The sequence below is a fragment of the Miniopterus natalensis genome, chromosome 3 (assembly GCF_054644295.1).
Source record: "Miniopterus natalensis isolate mMinNat1 chromosome 3, mMinNat1.hap1, whole genome shotgun sequence".
NCBI classification, from domain to species: domain Eukaryota; kingdom Metazoa; phylum Chordata; class Mammalia; order Chiroptera; family Miniopteridae; genus Miniopterus; species Miniopterus natalensis.
In genome coordinates this window covers 60,249,537-60,273,743 of record NC_142083.1, presented here as the reverse complement: position 1 = coordinate 60,273,743, position 24,207 = coordinate 60,249,537, and the positions used below count along the sequence as shown (strand labels likewise).

Sequence of the window (24,207 nt, the reverse complement as noted above, 5' to 3'; positions counted from 1 at the left end):
ATAGTTCTCTAGCATTAGTAAGAGAAAAATACTAATTTCATTGGAACATTTTATTGAACCTTTTCATATTACACAATTTACTGAAAACATTTAAAACACCATTGAGACAAAAACAACTTAAAAAAACCAAAACACCGAAACACATACAGGCAACACACCTCTTCTAGCTGAAGTAATGTATGAGTTACTGTCAAGTCACAAATTTTTGCAACTCTTCTATACAGCTTGGTACCATGTCAGTGATACTCAATGACTCAAAGGAAATACATTACATTATATCAGAGAGAACAAAATGTACAACTATTTGGAAAACAAGAGAAAGCAGAAACGCTAAAGTTAAGAATTACTCAATTCTAGTGCAATGTGAATTGTTACCAAGGGGTTTTACTTGCTTATATATTATTGAAAGTAATTAATTCAAATCTGCCTATCCTTTCAAGAGCTGGCAGAGTAGTCCTTTGTTAAAACATGGGAGTGAGCAAACTGAGGGCAAACATACTCCGAAATCTCAGGTGAAAAAAACAGTATCAAAGCAGCATGTTCTGTTTTACTTTCTGAGCAGATGTGTGAACATACTGAGAAATGCTGAAGCATTTGTGCCCACCAAGTAAAGTGACTATTTTGTGCGGTTATAACAAAGCCAGTGCTAAAAAGATAGCTCTGAGTAGTCAGGCACATGAGCAAGACTTCTTACCTCTCCAGTTTTGATTCTGAACACACTGGCTAAGGTATCAAATCTCCCAATCTATAGCCATTTGGACATTGGCTGTTTTTCACTATTTCATATTTTATAACATCTAGTGCTGGAAGTGCAGAGGCTTGACTAAATTTTATAAATTTAGTAATTATTTCTCATGGGCCCATAAAAAGGGTGTCTCATAAAAAGATTTACAGATTTAGCAAATCAATTCACAAAGTCACTTAACAAAGTAAATTAATATTTACCATGTGTTTCAGTTAATTCAATCGCTGACTACCTGACTCAAATTAAGAAATCGGACAATGTAAGGCAAGCTTATCACACCTCAGCTCCATGGCCAATATCAGAAAGGACCATTGGGCCTGTGCAACATTTTAATGGAGCCTCACTCATAATACTGTTAATCATACTGAATTTAAAATATTATTCTGAACTATTATCACCTTAAGAAATGTAGTGCATGGATGTTTGCTTTTGGCATCTATATGCTAAATAGAGCAATTTTAAAAATGGAAAGAGCATATCCAAACTTTGTTTCACTTACTTCTCTCTAAATTCAGTTAAACATATTTGGCCAGCATTTAAGTGCTTGAATATGAAAGATTTTTATATTTCAACTAACTTGGAATGGCAGTAAAAAATATTAGTATTTTGCCCTGGCCAAGTGGCTCAGTCGGTTAGAGCATCGTCCCGCACACCAAATGGCTTTGGGTTCAGTTCCTGGTCAGGGCACACACCCGGGTTTTGGGTGTGACCCCTGGTTGGTCGGGGCGCATATAGAAGGCAATGGATCGATGTTTCTCTCTCTCTCTTCCCCTCTCAAATCAATAAAAACATATCCTTGGGTGAGAATAAAAAAATCAGCATTTTACTTGCCACATATCAATTTTTGTGTGTGCCACATTTCAATTTTAGTTTTAATGTTAATTTGTATTCTTTTTCCAGACAGGAAGTAAGACCAACCTTACTTGTGCGTAGTTCAGGCTATCAGTCTTGTAACGATTCCATAATGAAACAGTTATCTAACCGAATCTTCATGCTAACTTCCATCAAATAATCTTGAAATATCTAGTTTCCTAGATCCCATAGATTTTTACTTAATTCCATTCAGATTCTCTTCCAGAAATTTTCTGAAACCTGTAATTTTCAAAAGTTTACTCTTGTCTGAAACCATCTTCATTGATTATAATAAAAATGAAAGGAGTTTTAAGAAGTTCAATATATAAACATCTAATTTACTTAGTTCAAAAGGAATACAATTTAAATGCCATAGGCTGGACAAAATAAACCATAATCTGAGGAGTAACCATAAAATACTACATCTGATCAGTGGTGTTTTATTTTCTCCCTCTTGGTGAAATTTAAAAATGGAAAACGTATGTGTTTTAGTAATTGAAAAACACCCCCCCACACACATACAACACAGGATAGTAAGGAGAGTTGCTACTTAAATACTGTTTCACACTTTTTTGGATATCATTTTTGGTTCCAACAGTATTAATGACAAAAAGTACCAACTTCACTGAAATTTAGCAGGTAAAATATCTGTTTGTGTGCCTTCTAGGCTGGAAAACATCGGTGCAAAGTCATTGCTTTATGGTTCATAGTGAACTGCGACCACTCGCTGGAGGAAATGAAACTTTAAAATGTTTAATGGTGGATCACTCAGATGCACATCACTGTACTATACAAAGAGCTTCACCCAGTTAGGAACATACAGAATTTTTAATTAAACTCATTAACAATATTTTTACTTATTATCTGTCGAAATTTACTTCCTCATCCACAAAAAGCAAAGACAACCTCCCTTTAAAATTTATATTTTTTTCTTCAGCATTCATCCAAACAAGTTTAAATAAAAGGCGATAAGGAGAGACCTGCTTTTCCCTTTATGTATATCTAGTGTGGAGTATGAAATTATACACAAAACTGGAAGAAAATAAAAACTGAAGACATTATTTTATGATGACTATACAGAGGCAAGAGGCAAAAATTCCCAGGAGAATTTTAATTGTGTCTCCACTGAGACAAGTCATTCAGAAATGAAGACAAGTGATGTTACTTTTAGTACACAATTTCTAAATTTAGAAACAGTGATAGTTGTCATGATTATTTTCTCTCTCTGTTAGGAGTGTCTCTAAAAACAGCCTGATGACTCATAGAACTAGGTAAGCAAATCAAGCTTTATAAACATGAGGACTGTTAAGTTGCTGGCACTGAAACGCTGCGTTTGGATATAGACAAATATGCTGTTTGCCTTAAACCTTTGGGGACCTTGGTTTTTAATCTTTTATTCTGATATTCAAGCGGAAAGTCTGTGACTTCATCTTATGCAATAAGCTGACCTAATGGTGGAAAAGTTATTGAAATGAAGGAAATTCTAAGTTTTCTGTGTGTACATAAATATGCAGCATTAAAATGTATCGGGACAATACAATTTAAAACTTCAACTCCTGATTACAGACTGCCAAATCTAATCTTTCTCGTCATTATCATTGGTGACATAATTTATTTGCTTAAAGGTAAACGATGACCTCTTGATACTATATAAAGGATGACATACCAATATCAATCAAGAAGGTGAAATAAACACATAATACATATTAAAGTCAGATGGAATAAGTTCAGCTGTGAAATTTTGTTTTGTGTTTGCTGACAAATTTTTACTTCTGCCCAAGATCATTTTTAGTTCAGTATGTGTGCTACATTATCTAGAATTTAATTCATGAGTATTATTTTTATTGAGTTTTCAAATTTGGAATGCTGTTGATCCCAAAGAGATGTTTATGCATTAAAAAAGTCACTATAATGAGCATGGGCTTTCTCTACCAGTTTCACTTCTAATCCATCTTCTCCCCAGTGTTCCCTTTTATCCCTCACAATTTCATAAACAAAGGGTCCAGATTATATCTTTCAGACTAATCAGGAACTTCACTCTCAAACGCTATTTTGAAGAAGTGTGGAGTAAATAATTTTGGTAACCTGTAAGACAGCTGCATGCAGTGTGTACTGTATTATAACAGCGCCAAACCCTTTATAAAAACCAACCATTCCTTCCTCCTGCTTTATGGTATTGATACAGTCTCTCATGCCCTCATACTGTGTATTAATTGGAAGCACTTCATAGCCAAGGTCTGTGTTGTCAATTATTGTGCGTGTTCCTTGAATGTGAAGGCGGTGCAGAACTGTTTCCAAGGGGTAAAGTATAACATCAGAGCAAAGACTGGCAGCAAAGTTAGCAATGAGTTCTGGGAAATAAGCATCCAGCATACTCTGCACCGGGCTAGTGCTCTCAGCTGGGTGGCTATACGTCTTTCTCTTTAGAATTAGTAGGACAATCTTCTGAATGATGGAGCTGATGATGTAATGAAGAACCCCATGCAGCACCGTGGGGAAGATCAAGGAGAGAAGAGGAAGCAGTCGTTTGCTATGAGGCACTCCCAGGCCTATCACTCTTCCAATGCCTTCTTTAACACATTCCAAAATCCCCGTGTTATCGCGAATGATCTCACTCTAAAATAAAAATGATGAAATGAGCGAAAGTTAACATTTGCTTATTTTGCCACAAAAAAGGGCTCCTTTTACATCCCTTTTAAATCCTAACTTGCTGACTAAGGAGGGAAAACATCAATCATTTGCAGACTTCAAGTATTATCTCAGTGTTAGATTCTCTTTTCAAATGAAATTTCATAAAACCAATAGCGGTGAAGCTGGGAGGTATTTCTACTGGAAAAGGAAAATAGGGAAGGTGTGGGCAGGCACACCTGGCTTCCCCGCCCTCACGCAGCTCCTCAGAACTCATTTTGAAAAGCATGACGCCGAAAGAGGTAGTAGAGCGCTTAGGCTTCTTACAGAGGGTTTAAACCCCGCCTCCATGACTGCGGGTTACGTGACCATTGGCAGGTTATTGAGCTGCTCCTACGAGTCAGCTCACCGGTCTCTAAAAACGGAATTAGCACCACCTACCTTTTATGCACAGAGTTGCTGTTAGTAAATGAAAAGGCCTGAAAGCGGGAAGGCACTGAATAAATGTCAGTCATTATCATCTACAATGTCTCTGCCTTTTTATAATCTTGAGGATACGGATAACAAAGTTTGTGATACGGATTAGAGTCATGGACAGGCAGAAAGGAACAGCTAAAGGCCAATTTGGCTACGGCAATGACTGAAGAAGAGAGTGTATAAAATGAAGTTAAAAAGGTAATCGGGGCGATACCATGCCACTGAGTAGCCTCTGGATTTAAGTCAGATGGAAAATAGCTGGTTGACTTTAAGCAGAAGATGGAAAAGATATAATTTATGTCAACACTGGCTGTTGTGCAGAGGAGAACAAGAGGAGAGGCTGAGAAACCAGTTAAAAAGTTATTGTATAAGCCAGAAAAGAGACGACAGTGGGCTAGACTACTGGGCAGTAATGGAAGGAAAGTGCTTCAGTTGTGCTTTTATCTTAAAATTACAGCCAATGAAAATTACTGGTAGGTTGGATTTGGGTATGAAAAGAGAGGAGTCAGGATAACCTCAGGGCTGTTGGCCAGAGGAAGTGGAAAAGGAATGCCTGTTACTGAGTTGGGAAATATGGATGGGGTAGCATTTTGGCGGAGAGATCAAGAGTTCAGAAATGCTAAGTATGAGGTTTAGATTGGGAGTTTACTATCTAGACTATAAGAAAAAGTTCCAAGCCGGACATATAAATATGAGTTTTCAGTAAAAAGAATATATTTAAAACCCTGGGACTAAAACCCGGTCTGTTTCCCTATCTCTGAACCTTTTTCTCTCCAGTCGATTTTTAATTCAATAGCAAAAGAGATCCTAATGAAGACACGCTAGATCACCTCACCCTTTGGTTCAAATCCACCAAAGACTTTGCATTTCCTTCAAAGTAAAGGCTAAATTATTACAGTGACCTCCAATGTCCTATATGGCTTCTCCCTCTCTTACCTCTTAGAACTCATCTCCTGTTCTCACCCTTGTTTAGTGAGCTTCAACTATATTGGCCTCCTTTTTGCTCCTCAAACACATGAGATACAATCACACCTCAGGGCCTTTGCACTTGCTTTCCCTTTGCTTAGAATGTTCTTCTCCGAAATATCTACGTAGTTCTTATGCCTAGGTCTTTACTCAAACATCACCACCTCAGTGAGGGCTTTTCTGATTTTTAAAAAATAGTAACTGCTCCTCCCAACCCATTAAGATCTTTAATTTCCTTACTTTATTTTATATGTTTTCTTTAGCACTTAGTACCACCTATTATACTTTATATTAATTTTGTTTATGTTTACCTTCCCCACAAAAATATAAGTGTGTTGAAGGTGGCTATTTTTGTTTGTATTGTTTGTTGCTATGTACCCGAGGTCTACAATGGTGCCTGATAAAGGCTGGCACTCAATAAATATTTAATGATGTTAAAAAAATGAGCAGTTAAGGAAGATAAACTGAAAAGGTAAAGTGAGGTCAATAAAAACCTTGACTGAATATTACACTGAAAAGTCTAAGATTGATTTTAGGCAGTATGAGTCAGTGTGGATCCTTAATCAGCAAAAGGATGTAAGAACTGCAGCCTAAGAATATCAATCCTACATGACTATAGAATAGACTGTGAAATGCACCGACTAGTACAGGGACTGCTGATGAAGACAAAAGCTCACTAGGCAGTTCATATTTAAGGGACCCAGGAGGTGTTCTTCAGGAGATCTATGTATGGATGTGTATTTTTCACAGGAAGAATGCTCTCAAAGAGCTCCCAGAAGGGCAAAAGCCCACTGGGCGTGAAGTAGGAAGAAGCACCTAACGTAATAAGCTGAGTATGTGGTAAAGAAGGGACGAGCATGGTTGCCTATTGGGGGAGGGAAACAGACAAATCACAGATATTTGTTGGAGTTAGAACTAAGAAGGCATAATGACTGGTTATGAAGGATGAAAGAAATACAAAAATCAAGGCATTCCTAAAAACAAGAATGAAAGTTTTGAGTCTTTGGGGTGAAGATAACAATAGTACCATCAACAGAAAAGGAGAAGAGGCTCGAAAGGAGGCTCGTCTTCAGGTGAGAAAGATGAGACTTCTTCTGAGCTAAATCTGAGGCGAAGATGATTTAATTCACATGAAGATTAGAGTCAAAACGATTCCTGAGAGTGAGTGAGTTATCCAGGACAGTGAATACAGGATAAAGCAGACAGGGTCAAGGGCTGCACCTGGGAGTGTGGCAGAAAGATGGCAAAGAGGCTAATACAAGCACAGGAAGATGTGCCAGAGGAGAAATCTAAGACGAGAAAAACAGATTTCTAGAAAATCCAGCAAAAGAAATCAAAATGAGACAATTAGCAGGTAGAACCTAGAGCAGAAAAAACAGGGGTGAATATTAGGTTAAAAAAACAAACAAACATATACTGAACTGGGCATTTCATATACATAACTCATTTAATTTTTATAACTCAGTTATTAAAATACTGTGCCCATTTTATGGATAAGAAAGTTAAGATTTAGAAAGGATAAGACATTTGTTTAAAGGCACAGATCTAAAAAAGAAATGGGATTCTGATATGGATCTGTCTAAAGCTAAAACCTGTCATCCCCCCACTATATCATGCTGGTTTTTTTCCTTAAATAATCACCTTCCTGCTATTTTCCCCCTCATCTATGTGAGGATATCTCACAGAGTCATAACTGTAAGCCCCATACAAAGTTTCTATCATTTATTTAACACAATGCCAATGCAAAAGCAGAGAGAAAGGTGTATTTGGGTAGCAAGACGTTAACTTCAGTCAATTGAAATCAATTCTAAGAAATCAATCAATCAATAATGGGGATAGGAAAGCAATTAAGTAGAAAAGAGTAATTAGAAGAGAAAAGGCTGATCCAGTGAGGTTTTTATAGAGAAGAAACTCATACATACTGAACACAAATAATATGCCAGAGGATGTCACGTTGGAGATGGAAGATAGGTGATACAGAATTAGCTGGATTTTGTGTATTGGTGAAGTTAAACTATCCTACAGTTTTAAGTATAGGAACCCTGTGTTGAGAAAGTATGTCGATTCGATGTACTTTGGCGCCACCATGTGGTTGGAAATAATAAAAATTTAAAACACTAGCAGGAGACTGCTTTAGCTTTGTAGCACTTAACACACATAGCCTCAAATGTTCCTTAAAAGGAATATTTAAAAATAATGCTGTTAGTAAACTACTATGCCGACTACCTGATCACTGTTAAGATGATTATTTATCATGTTTTATGCTTAGGTAATTTATTGTCCTATGATAAGCCGTAACCATTTTTGAGTTATGCTTAAGTGTCTTAAAAAGTTGAAAAAAACCCTTTGGATTCTTTGTATGACTTTGCAAGTCATAGGCTGGGTTCTGAGATATCTGAATGAAGAGTACAGCTGTCTACAAAAGGGATAAAAAGAATTAAAAGTGTGAAGTAGTTTTGCATAGGAAATATACTCATCAGCAATGTGCTAGTATCTAATCTTTGATATATGTGGATCTCCAAAATAAAATTTTAAAAGGATACTGTATTAAATCTTTCTGTTATACAATCAGACACAAATAATATATTTAATATTCCAAAAACTATTTTTAAGCAAAAATGACCATAAAAAACAGCTCACCTGTACTGTTTCGATTAGACTTGCTGAATAAAAAGGCATTGCCACCATATAAGTGAGGCTGCAGAAATTAAAACAAACTTATCAGTATACTGAAAGAACATGCTCACACTAAACCTTTTAATGTCTACTTTAATAATCAACATAACTTATATTCAAGCCTGAATATTTTTAAGGTTTTCAACTATTAACACTTATAGCCTAAAGATACTTTAGAAACCTGTAACATAAGATCTTTATTCAACAATTAGGGATGAAAAATTAAGTATTAATAATAACACAGGGATAGCCTGCAAAGAACAGATTTATTTTAAAGCAGTATAAAATGTAGGCTTGTTTATGATTCATTATTTGGATATCTACCTGCAAATGGCTAATGCTACAGAACTTGTAACTCTGATACTTAAAATTTAGGGCGAGGGATCCATTCCACTGCTTGCCTTCTCAGTGATATCTGAACAAGTACACTGTTCAGCTGTTATCCTATATTATCATTATCCATTCCCAGATTTCCCACCCAGCAGAGCTAAGCGAGTCTTCAGTGGTAAGTAAAGTCCCCTTTTATTATTAAAAAACAATATTGTACAGCTTTGCAAAGTTGTTTCCTACCACTAACAGAGTAATATTACAACTTTGCAAGCCTGCAAAATATAGTTATTTAAAACAGTATCAAGGTGGGACTTACCTAACCCTACGGGCCAGGTCCTGGCAAGTAGTGGTTTTCAGGGTGAATGGAACATCACTAAGTAATAATGTGCTGGATCGCCCCACAGAGGGAGCGAGCAAGCTGGGGGCTTTCCAATTCACAATCTTCAAAAAAAATTAAAAAGTGAAGAGTAAAATTCTAATCTACAAAAATGGTCAGTGTTGTAAAATCACTAAGTGCCTTCAGGACTACATTTTAACGACACTAAAGTTTTGAGTTTGCTCATTACCATACAAATAAATTTGTATCTCTGATTAATAAAAAAATAATAATATTCCTGGTAATCAGGTTTAAAAAGTTGAAGACCTGTGCTAACTTCCTAAGGACTCAAAGAAAAATTAGGTTGTGATTTTAGCCTTTCAAATTAGAAAGATTTATTTTAAACATAATACATATTTCAGGATTTTATTCCTAAACCCTATGTTACTTGTCTTCTGAAGTTCTAATCCCAAATATCTCATGGTTCTAATTTCCTTCAGTGTAGTTATTTAATGAGATTTTTTTCAGTTCCAACACTATAAAAATTAACGTAAATTTTCAATATAAATGCCAGTTTTGATACTTACGATTTCAGTAGAAGGTGTTCTCCTATTTGTTTAGGATTCCATTTATGTGAAACCTCTCTAAAAAATAAAAATAAATTTAAGTAAAACAAAAGCCATGTTATTTAAAACATCTTGAATTCACCTAACTTTTAAAAAGGTAATCAAGTTTTAATTTAAAAAAAAAAAAAATCTGTAGGAGAAATATATTCTAATGGTGAACATTCTCCTTTCTGGGACACACTTCAAACAATTACAGTGGTTTGAAAACAAAACAATGTACAAGGTATTTTTGCATCTGCTGACAGAGGAGGAAGTTGTAACCGATTACAAAAATGAACATGAGAAATTAAAGGAGACATAAAAGCGATAGGTTGAGGGAAAAAAAAGAATGGATTGGAAAAGGAAAGGGTAACAAGGAGTAGGATAAGGGGAAAAATAAAGCTTCAGTCAGAGAAAGACAAGTCCCACATGATCTCACTCAAGGTGTGGAATCTAAAGAACAAAATAAACTGATGAACAAGACAGATGCAGAGACACAGAGCCATGGAGCAGTGGATGAATTTCAGAGGGAAGGTGGGGGTGGGGGGGAGATTAATCAAAGAACTTAGGAGCATATATACTTGGCCTATGGACACAGGCAATAGTGTGGAGAAGACCTGGGGGGGGGGTGGATGCTGGGTGGAGGGGATCAATGGGGGGAAAAAGGGGACACCTGTAATACTTTCAACAATAAAAAAAAATAAAAAAATTAAAAAAAAAAAAAAAGGTAGGTAAGAACGGGAATCAAAAAACCAAAGCCAAATGAAGTTACTGTACGCAGAATGATGTTAGTAGTACACAGGGCTCTAAAGCCTGGTCTCTGACGTGAGGTCTGCACTCTGCTGAGCTCCCTCTCATCTCATCTGATACAAGAAGGAAGCCTGTCAGAGAGGCAGAGCAGGTATTGTCGAATTTGTTTTACTTATGAGAAAAAGAAAGGTCAAAAAAGTCCCAGGGACATGTTCAAAAGGGATGGGGAAAACGCCAGGTCTGGGGCCAAGGTCCAGGGCTGTGCGCTTCCCACTACTTAGGTTTACTTTTTATATATATATATATATATATATATATATATATATATCTTTATTGATTTCAGAGAGAGGAAAGGAAAGGGAGAGGGAGAGAGAGAGACAGAAACATCAATGATGAGAGTCATTGATCGAGCCCACAACCCGGGCATGTGCCCTGACCGGGAATCGAACCCCGATCGCCTGGATCCTAGGTTGACGCTCAACCGCTGAGCCACGCCCGGCTGGGCCCACTACTTAGGTTTCAGGGACAGCAGGAAAGAGAAGAAAAAGAAGAGACAAGCCGAAAGAAGAACAGAAAGGAAAAAGCTATATCAAGAGAAAAGTCCAAAGGGAGGTTTAAAATACAGAGGAGACCAGCTGCTACCAGTTCCCCGATGAGACTGGCACCGCTGCACAACGGCCACTGCAGGAAACTGAGGACAACATTTGCTGTCTTAAATTAGTGAATATAACAAACATAAGGAGATAAAACAATAAACATGTTTTATATTAAAAAGGTGAAAAATTTAATCACTAATAACGTAAATGGTCTAAAAATAAACTCAGTACAATTATAGAATGGGCGGTATGTGAACTTTCCTACATTTTGTAAGAAACTAAGAGGTCTGCTGAGGAGTTTTAGACACTAGAAGACTTTCTCTTTAGACAATAACATAACCTGAGAGAGCCTCTGGGTCACATACTAGAATACCATATGCTTGAACAACCACAGAAAAATAGAGCTGGAATGATGTTCAATGATTAAGACGGAAAGTGCAAAATAAATCAGGCCTCTCATCTTACTGCAAGGGACTTTATGATTATAAAACAAAATATGCTATGTGGTTTGCCAATCATCTGGGCACTGCTATGACTCTTTTCATGGCCACAGAAAGTATTACGACAGGTTATTAAGACACTAATTTAAACTGTGAAACTGTCATTAACATTATGGATAGATGGGTCTGTGACCAGTTTCTGAAAGGACAGGGCGACCTCCCCTTAGAATACAAACCTATTCTACTGCCAGTTCTTAAAATCATTAAGATTATTAAGGTAAAGTAGAGAAAAATAAAATTTAGAATCAAACATTTTTTAAAAATTAAGACTTTCTTCCTTGTATCTGTTCCCTACTCCTTTATAAAATGGTAAAACTTATTGCCGCAGCTCTAGAAATTTAAATTAGCACACTTACGTGCTTCAAGAAAAGGGTGGTGTAGAAATCCATTTGTGATTAAACCTTTTTATATTTCATTATTAAACACCAAAACATGTGTAAATACATTTAATTCACTATTTTCACAAGCAAAAACTGCCCTTCAAACAAGCAACAAAATTGAGAGGTGACTTGCTTTTTCTCCAAATAGTTTTCCATTTGATAGACAAATATACATACTTAATGCAGAATTTATACACAAAAGCGATAGAATTTTTAAATGACTATATCTAAGCAGTCTTTACTTTCCATTGCCTCTCACTTCACATGCTCAAACAGCTTCCCTCTTAAAAAATCTTCCCTCAACCCAACCCAAACCTATCATCTTCCAGCTACTTCTTTTCATCTCTCCTCATAGCCAACTTTCTAAACCTCCTATTTTCATGTCCTCACTTCCCACTCACCTCTAAACCCACTCCAAATTGGTTTCTACCCAATTAGTCTAACAAAAACAGCCCTTGCCAGGGTTCCCATAACTTGGATGTCACTGAAGCCAAAGGGCATGTTTTAGTCAGCACCTTACTTGTCCTTCCAGCAGCCATCAGATACTCATGTTCCTTCCTCCGTTAAGCACTCTCTGACCCTGTACTCCACTAGCCCATACTCTTCTGGTTTTTCTCCTCTCTTCTGGTCTCTACTTTTGAATCCTTAAAGGAGCATTTTTCTTAACCCGGCCACCTATTCTGGAGTTCCCAGAGCCTCGGGCCCTTTTTTTCTCTTACTTTATATGTGATACCCCTTCCCTAGGCAATCTCATAGATAATGATGACTTTGAAACCCCTCAAATCTATTATCTTCAGTTTAGACTTCTCTGTATGTCAATTTTATATATCAATTGTCTACTGACAACTCCATCTGGATATAGCAAAGCCCCTGAAAATGACTTTGTCTAAAATCAAACATATGATCTTTCTTTCCCACTCTTAGACCCCAGAGCTCACCCTCCTCATGTGGTGACTTCTGTGAATTGCTCTGTACTACTGCTTTGTTGCCTTGTGGGCTATGACTTTGCTTTCCCCTAAGAAAGGTCAACCCTGCCCAAATAAGTTAGAATTAGGGGGAAAAAGTGTTTACACTGTACTTCAGAGAATGGTTTTATTTTATATCCAGCTATATAAACCAAAATCCTAGAAGTTATCCTTGACACCCCCTTCTCTACCACCTACCATCCCTAATCCATCGCCAAGTTCCACCAATTTTACCTAAATATACTTCAGAACTATCTGCTTACATCCATCTGGAAAGATACCACCCTGGTCCTAGCTGCCATCTGGCTCTTGCCTGCTCTCCACCTTGCTGTCTGAGCTCCAGCCATGAGCCTGCTCTCAGTTACTTAAATTCTCCAAGTTCCCCCTGCCCCACTGTCCTTACACAAACTGGCCTGTGACTCCTAACCATCACTTGGATCGCAGCTTAACTGTCATTTTATTATTGACACTGCTCCTAATCCTTTAATACTCTCACAGGACCATATTCCTTTCCTTCAGAGAACAAATCTCAATGGGTACTTATTTATTCATTAGTGGGGTTATTTTACTTAACGTATGTCCCTTACACTAGATTCTACGCTTCTTAGTCACAGGTACCTTTTGCTTCCTCTCTTCACTGTATACCTGATTGCTAGGACAGGACCTGGAGCATAGTTGGTACTCAGGAAATATTAGCTAAGTAAATAAATAAATTAATGTTTGGGACTTACTACTAAATTATCCAGATAGAATGTAACAAAGATAACCTTTCATGTCTTCTTCACTATGATTCAAAATGACCAAGAGAAAATACAAACCCACACAATCTAATGTGTGTGTATGTCTACAGAATAAGAAAGTTGGATAAAATTTAACAAAATTCTGTTCCTTCCCATTTCCTTTTTCCTTCCCCTCAACCTGGAGTTAAAGCTACTACTGTACCTGTGCTTTAGAGAAGTGTCATCACTTGCCTAAGATCCCAGAACTAAAAAGTGGTGTAGCTAGGACCAATAATGTCCTGACTGCAAATACAGAATTCTTCAGGCTTTACCATACAGAAATTCCTGACATTTGTTACATTTCAATAGAATTTTGTGATTTTGGCAGAACTTCAAGAACATTTGAAGACAAGTACTAACTTTTCATTTTATCTTTTCACATATAACTTTTCATTTTATATGTGATATAAAAAGCAATAGGGTGAATAAAGTTAGCCAATGCCAGAAATTCAGATTTTTTTTTAAGTACGACAGGAAATATTTGCTGGCCAAATGTTTTGCTTATAACATTTAGCAAAGCTGTGTTAAAAGAACTTCAAGACTATGAGGTCCTTTGAAAGCAAAAAATGGCAAAAAGCCTGATATCAGTCTCTCCTGTCTTTATTTCCTTTCTTACAAAGACTGAATTCCAAAACTGAGATGCTAGTTGGTTGCAATTACCTCACTTCCTTGTTGATCCAAAAAAATTCACCCTGCCAGGGATCACCTTTGGACTAAGAAATCATTCAAAGTCTTATGCTATCCCCGGGATGGAGTGTTGAGAGAAAAATCACAGATTCCTACCAAAGAGCACTTACACACACTTATGTTTTCCACTATTATCTATTAACATTCATTTCATATATTCCTAGTAAGGTTCCCTTTCTGTTACACATAGTTGTGACTGTCCCAAATGTATTTCATTCTTCTATGGTTTTCTACATAGACCCTCATTCTCCTTTCACCTAATAACCTTGTATCCTGTTTCAGGGAGAAAACAGATGCAAAAGTAAATTTACCCAATTTCTCTACCCTCTCCTTCCAAATGTATCTAACAATTCCAATTCACCTCTTAGCTTCGATGATATTATCATCCTACAGTTTGCTGCTATTTTCAATTTGTTTTGTGATCATCTCTTACTACTCCCCTCAACTACATGCATGAAACACACACGTGCACATGCACATTGCCCAGGATTCTATTCTGTGCGTGGTCCACTTTCTGTCATTTAGCCTACACTATCTCCTTAGGGAAATTTATCTATCCTTATGTTTCCACTGCTACTTTTATGCCACTACATTCAAAATTATGCCTCTAGCTTTAAATTTTCTTTAAGACTCTGACCCATGGCTCCCACCACTTACTAGACATGTTCCCCCTAGATATCCTACAGGAATCTCAAACATCATCTATTGAATGTTAAATTCCTTATCTTCTTTCCTATTCCAAGTTATTCTTCTTCATGAATTCTTCAATTTGATTCCAATCTAGATATCTCAGTCACTGCTAACAATTCACTATCCTATCTGCCCATCCCTAATCTGTCACCAATTATCAAATATACTTCAGAAATGTCTCTCCAGCTCATCCCTTTCTGTTCTGTTCCACAGGTCAGACCCTTCTCAGTGTGGTGTAGATTACTGTAACAGTTCTGCACAAGTTTCATCTATATCAGTCCTTTTTTTTTTTTTTTACAGTGCCACTTGAGTTCATCCTTGATTAAATCACCCAAATGTTTTTAAAACAAACAAACAAACCCCTTCAATTCCCAATTCCACCAAGAATAAATCCTAAGTCCCTTACAAAGGGACTGCTGTGCTTCAGTCTAGCACCTCAGCCTCTTTTCCTGTTATTCCACTCTACATACCAACTACTCTCAAGCATCAGACACTTACTACCCAGACCTTCCAACTTCCCTTGGGCATGCTGTCACCTCTACTCAGAATCCTCTCCTCCTCTGCCAAGTCAATTCCTACTCATAATTCAAGATCTAGCTCAGATTTCAGTTCTTTTTTGAAATCCTGACATTAACTCTGTGGGGTTTGTTTAATTATAGTACTAAGCACTATAATTTTCTTACATGTGGCTCCTTCACCAAGCTTGCTAAAGAGCAGAAACTGCTCATATACTCATGTTTGTTTCTTAGCTGATGGTTGCTGACACACAGCAGTAGGAGCTGAAAGACATCATCTCAATAGATACTACACCAGGAAGCATTTTCTTTATCACACACTAATTAAACAAGACCTCAATTAATTTTTTTTTTCTGTTTCTTCTCTTAGCTACTTCAGGCAAGTCAAGTTTTCAAATTCAAGGTATTATTAGAAACTATCATAGTTTGTTATATTTTTAATATGATACCAATATTGAGAAAATGCCAAAAAGGTACCTTGGTAAAGGGGTGAATTCACTAATTATTCCCTCTGCTCCAAGTGTGATACCCTGGACAATAAATGTACTTCCCATTCCTTTCCAAAGGGCCCTTGGTCCCTAAAATGAACAAAATGTATTGTTATTTCTGTTAATGTCTAAAGAAGAAACACAAAAAAAGGTCATAATAAAACTTGATATTGAATGTTTACTGACATTTCCAATGAGGCATTATTCAAAAGGATACTTTAGCAGAGAACTGCAACTAAATTAATTTCTAATATTATTTTAATATTTGTCAGGCAGCCTACATTTAGGCCAAGATGAAAATTCCAATTAATTAAATATCCCTAATATTGATTAAATACCCCTAAGATTTAATTAATTTTGGCAAAGGTGTAAATTCACTGATTACTAAATGACACCAAAAAATGTCATTATGTTACATTAGTTTTAGTATGAAAGTTAAGATAGTTTTACTAACTAAATTATAAGGAATTACTGTAGCTTTAATTATTACTATGGCCAAATGACATATATTATAAATAACTTGAATAATGAAATCTATAGACTAATTCTCACCTGAGTTTTGTTGAAGCTGTACATAATATTGATGACTGTAAATGGAGTGAGATGATAATGCCGAGCATGGTAATTAACCTGTAAAACAGATATTTCATGATTATTTTCTATTATCGCTTTGTAAGAAATAACAAGGACATGGAAGACATACAGTGGAGTCACAGCATAAACAAAAGTTCAATTCTAAAGTCAGCATAGATTACATATAAGCAAAATTACTCTTGAAAGTGCCTGAATTCACTTATTAAAAGTAAAGTACATATGGTTACATAAATATAACCCTAAAGACCAATGCACAATATACATGGTAATAAAGAATATCTAATAAGGGCTTTTTGTTTGATATTTATATTTCTTTAAACACTCGAATTACATTCGTGTGGCAAAACATTCATGCTTTTAACACAGAGGAACCACAAAGAACTCAAAGAACAGGAGATATGTGTCTCCCAATGTCTAGTATTTTTCATGTTATAAGCTATAAACAAGTAGCAAATCATAAAATCAGTAAAGGAGGTCAGAACCAGTATTTATTCAGTGAAATAATTTTTAAAAAGTATCGGGATGCATCACACATTCCAAAGGTATTATTTCATAAAACGTTTTTTAAAATTACACATATATGTATACGCTAGATCGCATATGTAATAGCGTCACAATTTATAAATCCTATGTGTGAAACTGACTGTTTTGGGGTATATACAACTGTTTATGCTTTTTAAATGGCTATTGGTGCTAAGCCATGAACAGGCTAATCTGTAATCATTTATGTCTTTTCTAACTCAATTTTCAAAGAAGATAAGTTATACTATAAGAGTTTTTGCCACAGTGTGGTCCACTGACTCCTGAGGCTTTTTAAGGGAATTGACAAATTCAGAATTATTTTCTTGATACTAAGACATGATTTGCCCAATAGTGCAAAAACATGATGGGTAAATTGCTAACTTCTTAACATGAATTAAGACAGTGGCACCAAACTATATTTTTGTACTAATTGCATTCTTCATCCCATTCACTCATAAAGAGGAAAAAGCCACTTTCACTTAAAAATGTCCTTGTTGAAGTAGTAAAATATATTTTATAAAACCTTGACACTTGGGTATATGTCATTTTTTTAATTAATGTGTTGCATAATGAAGAAAGATGGCTGTTGTGAGGAAAAGCAATTGCCTAATGAAGCTGCAGGCTGAACCAGCTACTTTTTTCATAGAACACCATTTCTTCTAGAAAAACTGACAAGACTATAGTTATTCACACTTAGGACAGACATGTTTTTAAAAATGAACAAAGTGAGCTTATTGATAAAAAAAAAAAATTATAGTATTTGTTGCCAATGATATATGTGAGTATACAAGCAAGAATTAGAATCCTGGAAAACTATATCCACCATCAAGAGCTTACCCAACATTGAAACACTCCTCTGGTGAGACTGGTAGTGATTTTAATTATGGTGGATTTTTTTGATACTATATAATCAAAAGATTATATAACTTTCAGAAGACCTATATAACTCAGTAAATCAATATTTTTTAGTTAATTAATGCATTATATAACAAGATCATGCATGGGTAAAAAAATCCACTCAACATGCAGTGCAGAGCAATAGATTTTAACAAAAAGTTAATGGGTGTCGTTTCAGATTTCACACTGCAAATAACCTTTAAGAAATTACCACTACTGAATTTAGATGTAGTATCAAAAAATAATTTATCTAAAATAAAATATAAAATACTGCCACTTTCAAATACATATGTGTATAAGGCTAGACATTCTTGTTTTTTTCAAAAATAATATACTGCAACAGATTGACTGCAGAAGCAGATGTGAAAATTTGGCTGTCTTTTACTATGTCAGACATTAAAGATATTTGAAAATAAGTAAAATGTTTCTTTTTCATAAAAATGTTATGTTAATATTTAATGGATTTATTATTTTTAATGAATTGAAAAATATATATATATTAAAATTTCCCAGTTCTAATTTCTGAAATGGTAACTATTAATAGATATAACCTATATAAACAAAAGTTCTTTGGAGACCTTGATTTTTAAGACTTAAGAAGTTTCAAAGATCAAAATGTTTGAGAACTTGCCATATTACAGATTTTGGTGCATTTCACATGGAATAATGGCCACATGGTCTTGGCCATTTATCTGAGTTCTGTACTTCAAATCAGGGTTAGAATTACTGTTCAGAAGGTCATAGAAAGTACATTTACCTGACACTGGCGGCGTAGAACAATGCAAGGATGAGCCAGTACATTTTCTGTAAAGAGACTATATAAGAATAATTTATAAATACATATAATATAGCCAAAACTTAATTTATAACATGTATGTATCTGAAATTATTTTTGCTTGAAGAATCATGCATTATTTTGTTCCTCATTCTTAAAATTGAAAAAAAAAAAGATTTAAAATAATATCATGTTTGCAAATCATTGTACCAATAACAAAATTCAACATGAAAAGAATTAAAGCCAGATCTGCCAACTGGTAAGCAAGGGAAACAATATAAAATACTAATATATATAGAATAAAGATGAAGCTACATTTCTATATATCTAATATGGGAAACTCCTTTCCTACACAATTTAAACGCCCCTTTCAATTTGTTTCAGATGTCTTTCAGTTCCTATCAGAAGAGCCATTTATTTTTCATGAATCTCAATCTATAAATTTTGGTTTTGATGTACTTTGTGCTTAAGTTATAGGGATTTCAATAAGCATATTAATTGACTACTATTTTATGTATAAAATAGCTCTTCTGAAAACATTCCCTACAAACTAATTACAACTGTGGCTTAAGTACTAACAGTGACATATATCTGCATGAGTGTGCACGCGCGGGCACACACACACACACACTCTCACATATATATAAATACATATAAAAATAATATATCAAATGATAATAACTTTAAGTATAAACAGTGAGCCTAAAGAAAAATTAACTACAGCAGAAGGAAAACCTCAATACATAAATTTTATTTTTATTGACATTAACATCCTCAAGTTTAATCATACAAATAAGATCATTTTTTCCTGATTAAAATGTTTAAAACATGCCCGGCTGGGCGTGGCTCAGTGGTTGAGCGTCGACCTAGGATCCAGGCAACCAGGGTTCGATTCCCGGTCAGGGCACATGCCTGGGTTGTGGGCTCGATCCCCAGTCGGGGACGTGCAGGAGGCAGCTGATCAATAACTCTCTCATCATTGATGTTTCTATCTCTCTTTCTCCCTCTCCTTTCCTCTCTCTGAAATAAAGATATATTAAAAAAAAAATGTTTAAAACAATGAGTTACTCTAGTATATGTCAGTCTTTGTGCAATTCCAATGTTTTTAAAACAGTATTCACTAAAGATCACTTAATCAAGACTAGAAGCTTTTCTAATACAAAATAATCATTAAAAATAAAAAGCAATAATGATGCTCATTAAATGCTGATTATAACCAAAACCTACACTCTATGTTGCTAAGTATCTTGTTATAATTCAATTTTCTTAGGAAGAAGATTCAGTGTAAAATTACTCACTTTTGGAGGGGAAGAGATAAGATTTAATTCATTCTTTGGCTAGACACATGAAAGGTGTTACAACATTCCTTATAAAATTATTCTCTGATCACAAAATTCAATAACTATTTTCTAGCCTTACTGGGTAAAAAAGTCAACTTATAAATTTTAAATAATAATTTTTTCTGCAAAGTATTTAATATTTAATCTACTGCTACAAAGAATCATTCTAAAGGAAACATTACTAATCATTTACTGTAACATTAAAAACTGTAAATACTTAAATTAAAAAATATTTAGATAAAACATTACCTTGCAAGTCCAATACCAAATCCAGCAAATCTACTCAACTGTTCTAAAATAGAAGAAATAAGATTACTCATAACCAATATTTAGATTTACTGTAAAAACAAAAAAATATTTTCTTTTATTAATGTGATATTCAGTTAAACTCAGGTCTCCAAGTCAAATCCTGGTAAGAGCCAAGGAAGTTATTTGAATGAGTGAAGGACTCTGTTGGGGCTTGTGCCAAATTGCAAGGCACAACTGCTCTTCAGCTCCAATTCATTGCGGCAATGGACTGTGGGCTCAGGGTTTCTAAGATGTGATTTTTCTAAAAAGATATTCTCATTTTTATGTAGCATCTTTCAATTAAAAAAATATTGGCAACTATTTTAAGAAGTGTTAAAACATTGTGGGCCAAATCAAACATGTCTGCAGGTAGAATCTAAGGGCTACCAGTTTTCAACTTCTGACTACAAACAATATTTTCTGTAGAAGGCACTGATAGACCAACAACTTAACCTCCCATGTTGTAAAATTAGTCATTCGCTGTTAGTGGTGGAGAGCATCTGTGTTAAATCAATAGTTACAAATAAAACACCACAAAATTATTAAATTGAGAATATTTAGAGTAATCAAAATGGGTAAATAGGCTCTCTTTTCTCTATCTCCCCAAATTTTAAGTATTTTGAGAGTAGTTGCTTAATTAGGTTTCTGTGGATGGACTACTGGGTACATATGTGCTACTGCTGAGGGCATTTCTATAGTCTTACTACAAGTTTACAGACGGAAACATTCCTGTGCATATATCAAAACAGAAAAAAAAAAGTTTTCTCCTTGACTAAAAATCTCAAAATCATGATGATGAAATCTCACAACCCCAGGAGACTAGTCATCAAATTTCAGCTGTAATGCAATATTCACAAGGGATGATTTTCTCTCTCATCCTATTTTCTCTTTCCCCTCTTGTTGCATCTTCCCTCTTTCATTTCTGCTCTTTTCAATGAAGCAATGCACTCACTATTTCCTTACAGTCAGAACAAGGCCATGTAAACATGTCCCTGAGAAAACTATTTGGTCATCCTTATTTTGAAAAAATGTACAAGCGAGATAGAAGCTTCTTTGCCCAAGTTAAGATTCTTTCCTCCCTTCAGCTTTCCCCTTTTTGTATGTACTGATCATCTCTAAATATTAACAGAAAATACTGTATTTCCTGGAAGGTACTGGAAGGCTTCCTATTGTTAAATGTAAGACTCTCACGTTTCTATCCTCCTTGCAAAGTTAGACTCACTAGGCTGTTACTGCTGCTAAAAGCAAAACAAAACAAAACACAACAACCCTAGTTTCAATAAGAGCCCCTCTCCTCATTGTAACCGACAAAACATAAATTATGAAAAAATAACTTAAGTATTACTGCCTAAGAAGGTAACATGTAGCAACTATATATATGCATTTTGAATTATTTCATTTATAACTTTTCAGTCCTCCTTTTGGGACCACCAGAAAGAAAACCAGAGTAAACAAGCTAATTGTATGACACTAAATCACTGGTCCCCTCCACATCAGTTGCTCACCAGACTATATTTTATAGTACATCCAAGTCAAAATACAATGAGAATAAAACTGATGTATAAAATATACTTATATTTTATATTTAATGATAAATATACTTATATTTAATGATATAATCCACTGTTCTAACAATTTCAGAATGGGCAGAGGTAGCCGTTTTTTTCCATTTTATGAATAAACAAGATGTTGAGAATATCTAAATCACACAGTATTGCAATGAAAAGACAGGTCTTCTGACATCCTGCAGAAAATAACTATGCCTTGAATTCAAAGTATTATCTTGAAAATTTACCAGTGATTTTTGCTTGTTAGTGGAATTTTTAGGTCAGAAAAAGGAAAGTAGAAGGTAGGTATATTTCTCAATTCCATAAATCTTTACAGAGCTCCCATAGGGTGCATGAATTAATTTATATAAGTAGAAAAGTGTTACTTTAGCCCCTTAAAAATAAAAAGAATAAAATTACAACTTCTCTATGTATTCCAAGTGATTCATTTACTATGAGTGAGGCTCAGTTTGGTATTGCCATGAAGTGTTAACAGAAGAAAATGGAAAAGTATAAACATTTCCCCTTCTATCAAAAAGGCGTTTGATGCGGGGGGTGAGGGGGGGGGGTATTTTGGGATCTAGAAAACAGACACATCTCCTATGATTAAAAGGGAAAAGGAAGGAAACAAATATTTTTAGCCTACACTGTGCTCCATACGCATTACTCACATCTCATTTTATTAAACCCTTAAAAAACCCTGTTATTCTTCTATCCACCTCAAAGATGAGCAAACTGAGGGTTCACAGATGTTTACAAAGTCTGTCAGCTTTTAAGAGTGATAGAGCCAGGTCTGAGCCCAAGCCTGCTTATGCTGAAAAACTCCACGCGGAACACAAAGCTACAATTAATTGCATCAAAGAAATACAGCGGTCATTTAACTAGCTAAGGCAGGTGTCTTTTTTGGAGGTGATCCCGGAGAAAATATGTGCGAGGAAGAGGGAGGAGGCCCGCTTCAAGGGCAGAGGACGCGGGGAGGGCACCGGGTGTGGCGCGCGACGAGACCAGAGGCCCCGAAGGCGGGACCCTCCGCGCGCCTCCCGGGCCCGCGGGCCGCCGCTCCGCCCCCCACCCGCCCCTACCTTGCTCCCAGCGTCCCTCACCGCTGCTCTGCCCCGGCGCGCCGCCGCTGCCGCCCGGGAAGGGCTCCTCCGCCGGGCCCTCGGGGGTGGAGGGGGCGGGCACGCCGTAGGGCGGGCTCTTCTCGCCCCAGTGCAGGTTGCGGCTCCCGGGGATGTCTGGGGGAGTGGTCACCCAGTGGCCCAGGTCCGACCCGGAGCTGAAGGACCTTGCAGGGAAGGCGACGCCAAAACCCCGCTCATCCCGCGCACCCCCGCGGTAGCCCAAGCCATCGAATCCTTCCGGGCGCCGCGGATGCATCGCGGACGGCACAGGATGAGGCAAGCCCGCCCGGAGCCCACCACCACTGGGGCCGCGGGGATTTCGGGCCGCGCGGGTTCTCCTCCACCGCCACCTCCTTCCTTCGCCTCCGCCGCCGCGCTTGGAGAAATTGACAACCGGAAGTTACGTTGCAAATGCGGAAGTGTCCAGCGCACGTGATTGAAGCCTCTTCCGGCGGTCATCAGGGACGCTGTTGCTAGGGGACGATTCAGCAATCCTGGGCCAACCCTTAAAATTTAGCGGTCAGGCTGGAGGAGGTGGTAAGGTGGCTGTGGAGTTAATGGAACACAGTACCGAACAAAGGCCGTAAGGACCTAGGGATGGGGGATGAGGCCTGGGTGAGACGAGGTCGAGTACAGATGTTTATAGGGAAATACAGCTAACGCGTCGCGGGATCTGAGTCCCCGAGATCTCAGCCAGAATGTCCCGCCCCACGCCAAGGCCTCAGACCTGGCTGTGTCCTCACTAGGCTAGTGCCTCGCCTGCCACAGGGCGTCATTCAGAGGTCTGAGGTGCGGGGTGTTCGTAACTTTACATCTAACTTTACCTCCCGCACTTGGCGTTTTGGGTAAAGCCTACGGAGAGTTCTGCCCAATGAACGCAAAGAAACTGTGTACCGCTGAAGCAAACATTAAAAAAGCACGTCCGGGGGGAAAACCTCCTCTTCCCTTCTCTCCGGCCCCCACCAGAGAGAAGATAGAAGTTTATGAAGATAGTTTATGAAGATAAACTACTCTCTGGGACTTAGGAATTAAGCATTTTTGCTTTTCTAAGGCCACTAAACAGCTACAAATAGTTTCCTGTAGGTATTTTCTGGTGCATCTAAGTCACTCGGGGTATTTACACCTTTAAGAATCGAAAAATGAAAATGCCCCTGTACCTGTTTTCATCAGCTCCA

At 36.7% G+C, this 24,207-nt stretch overlaps 1 protein-coding gene across 3 annotated transcripts; it reads right to left on the bottom strand.

The window, feature by feature from the left end:
• Positions 1 to 35: 35 nt before the first annotated feature.
• SLC25A46 (solute carrier family 25 member 46) lies at positions 36 to 23,393 on the bottom strand. 3 transcript variants are annotated; one of them, XM_087815487.1, is made up of 9 exons: positions 23,012 to 23,363; positions 22,395 to 22,488; positions 20,323 to 20,370; positions 18,716 to 18,773; positions 16,498 to 16,575; positions 15,935 to 16,035; positions 9,578 to 9,634; positions 8,309 to 8,366; positions 36 to 4,213 (listed from the first exon to the last, which is right to left on the bottom strand). In XM_087815487.1, the coding sequence occupies exons 1-9, from the start codon at positions 23,286 to 23,288 to the stop codon at positions 3,638 to 3,640; spliced, it is 1,347 nt and encodes a 448-aa protein (XP_087671613.1). In that variant the 5' UTR covers positions 23,289 to 23,363; the 3' UTR covers positions 36 to 3,637. The 3 variants fall into 3 exon arrangements, with proteins under 3 accessions (XP_087671613.1, XP_087671611.1, XP_087671612.1); XM_087815485.1 differs by lacking the exon at positions 22,395 to 22,488 and having other exon boundaries at positions 20,323 to 20,365; positions 22,991 to 23,393; XM_087815486.1 differs by lacking the exon at positions 22,395 to 22,488 and having other exon boundaries at positions 20,323 to 20,365; positions 23,012 to 23,393.
• Between the last annotated feature and the right edge of the window lie 814 nt (positions 23,394 to 24,207).

Coding starts and splice junctions, on each gene's coding strand:
- SLC25A46 (XM_087815487.1), bottom strand. CDS start 23,288: ATGCATCCGCGGCGCCCGGAAGGATTCGATGGCTTGGGCTACCGCGGG. Junction 20,371..22,394: donor CCATTTTCTTCTGTTAACAC/TTCATGGCAATA, acceptor TATTTCTTCTAT/TTTAGAACAGTTGAGTAGAT. Junction 16,036..16,497: donor ACAGCTTCAACAAAACTCAG/GTGAGAATTAGT, acceptor TGTTCATTTTAG/GGACCAAGGGCCCTTTGGAA.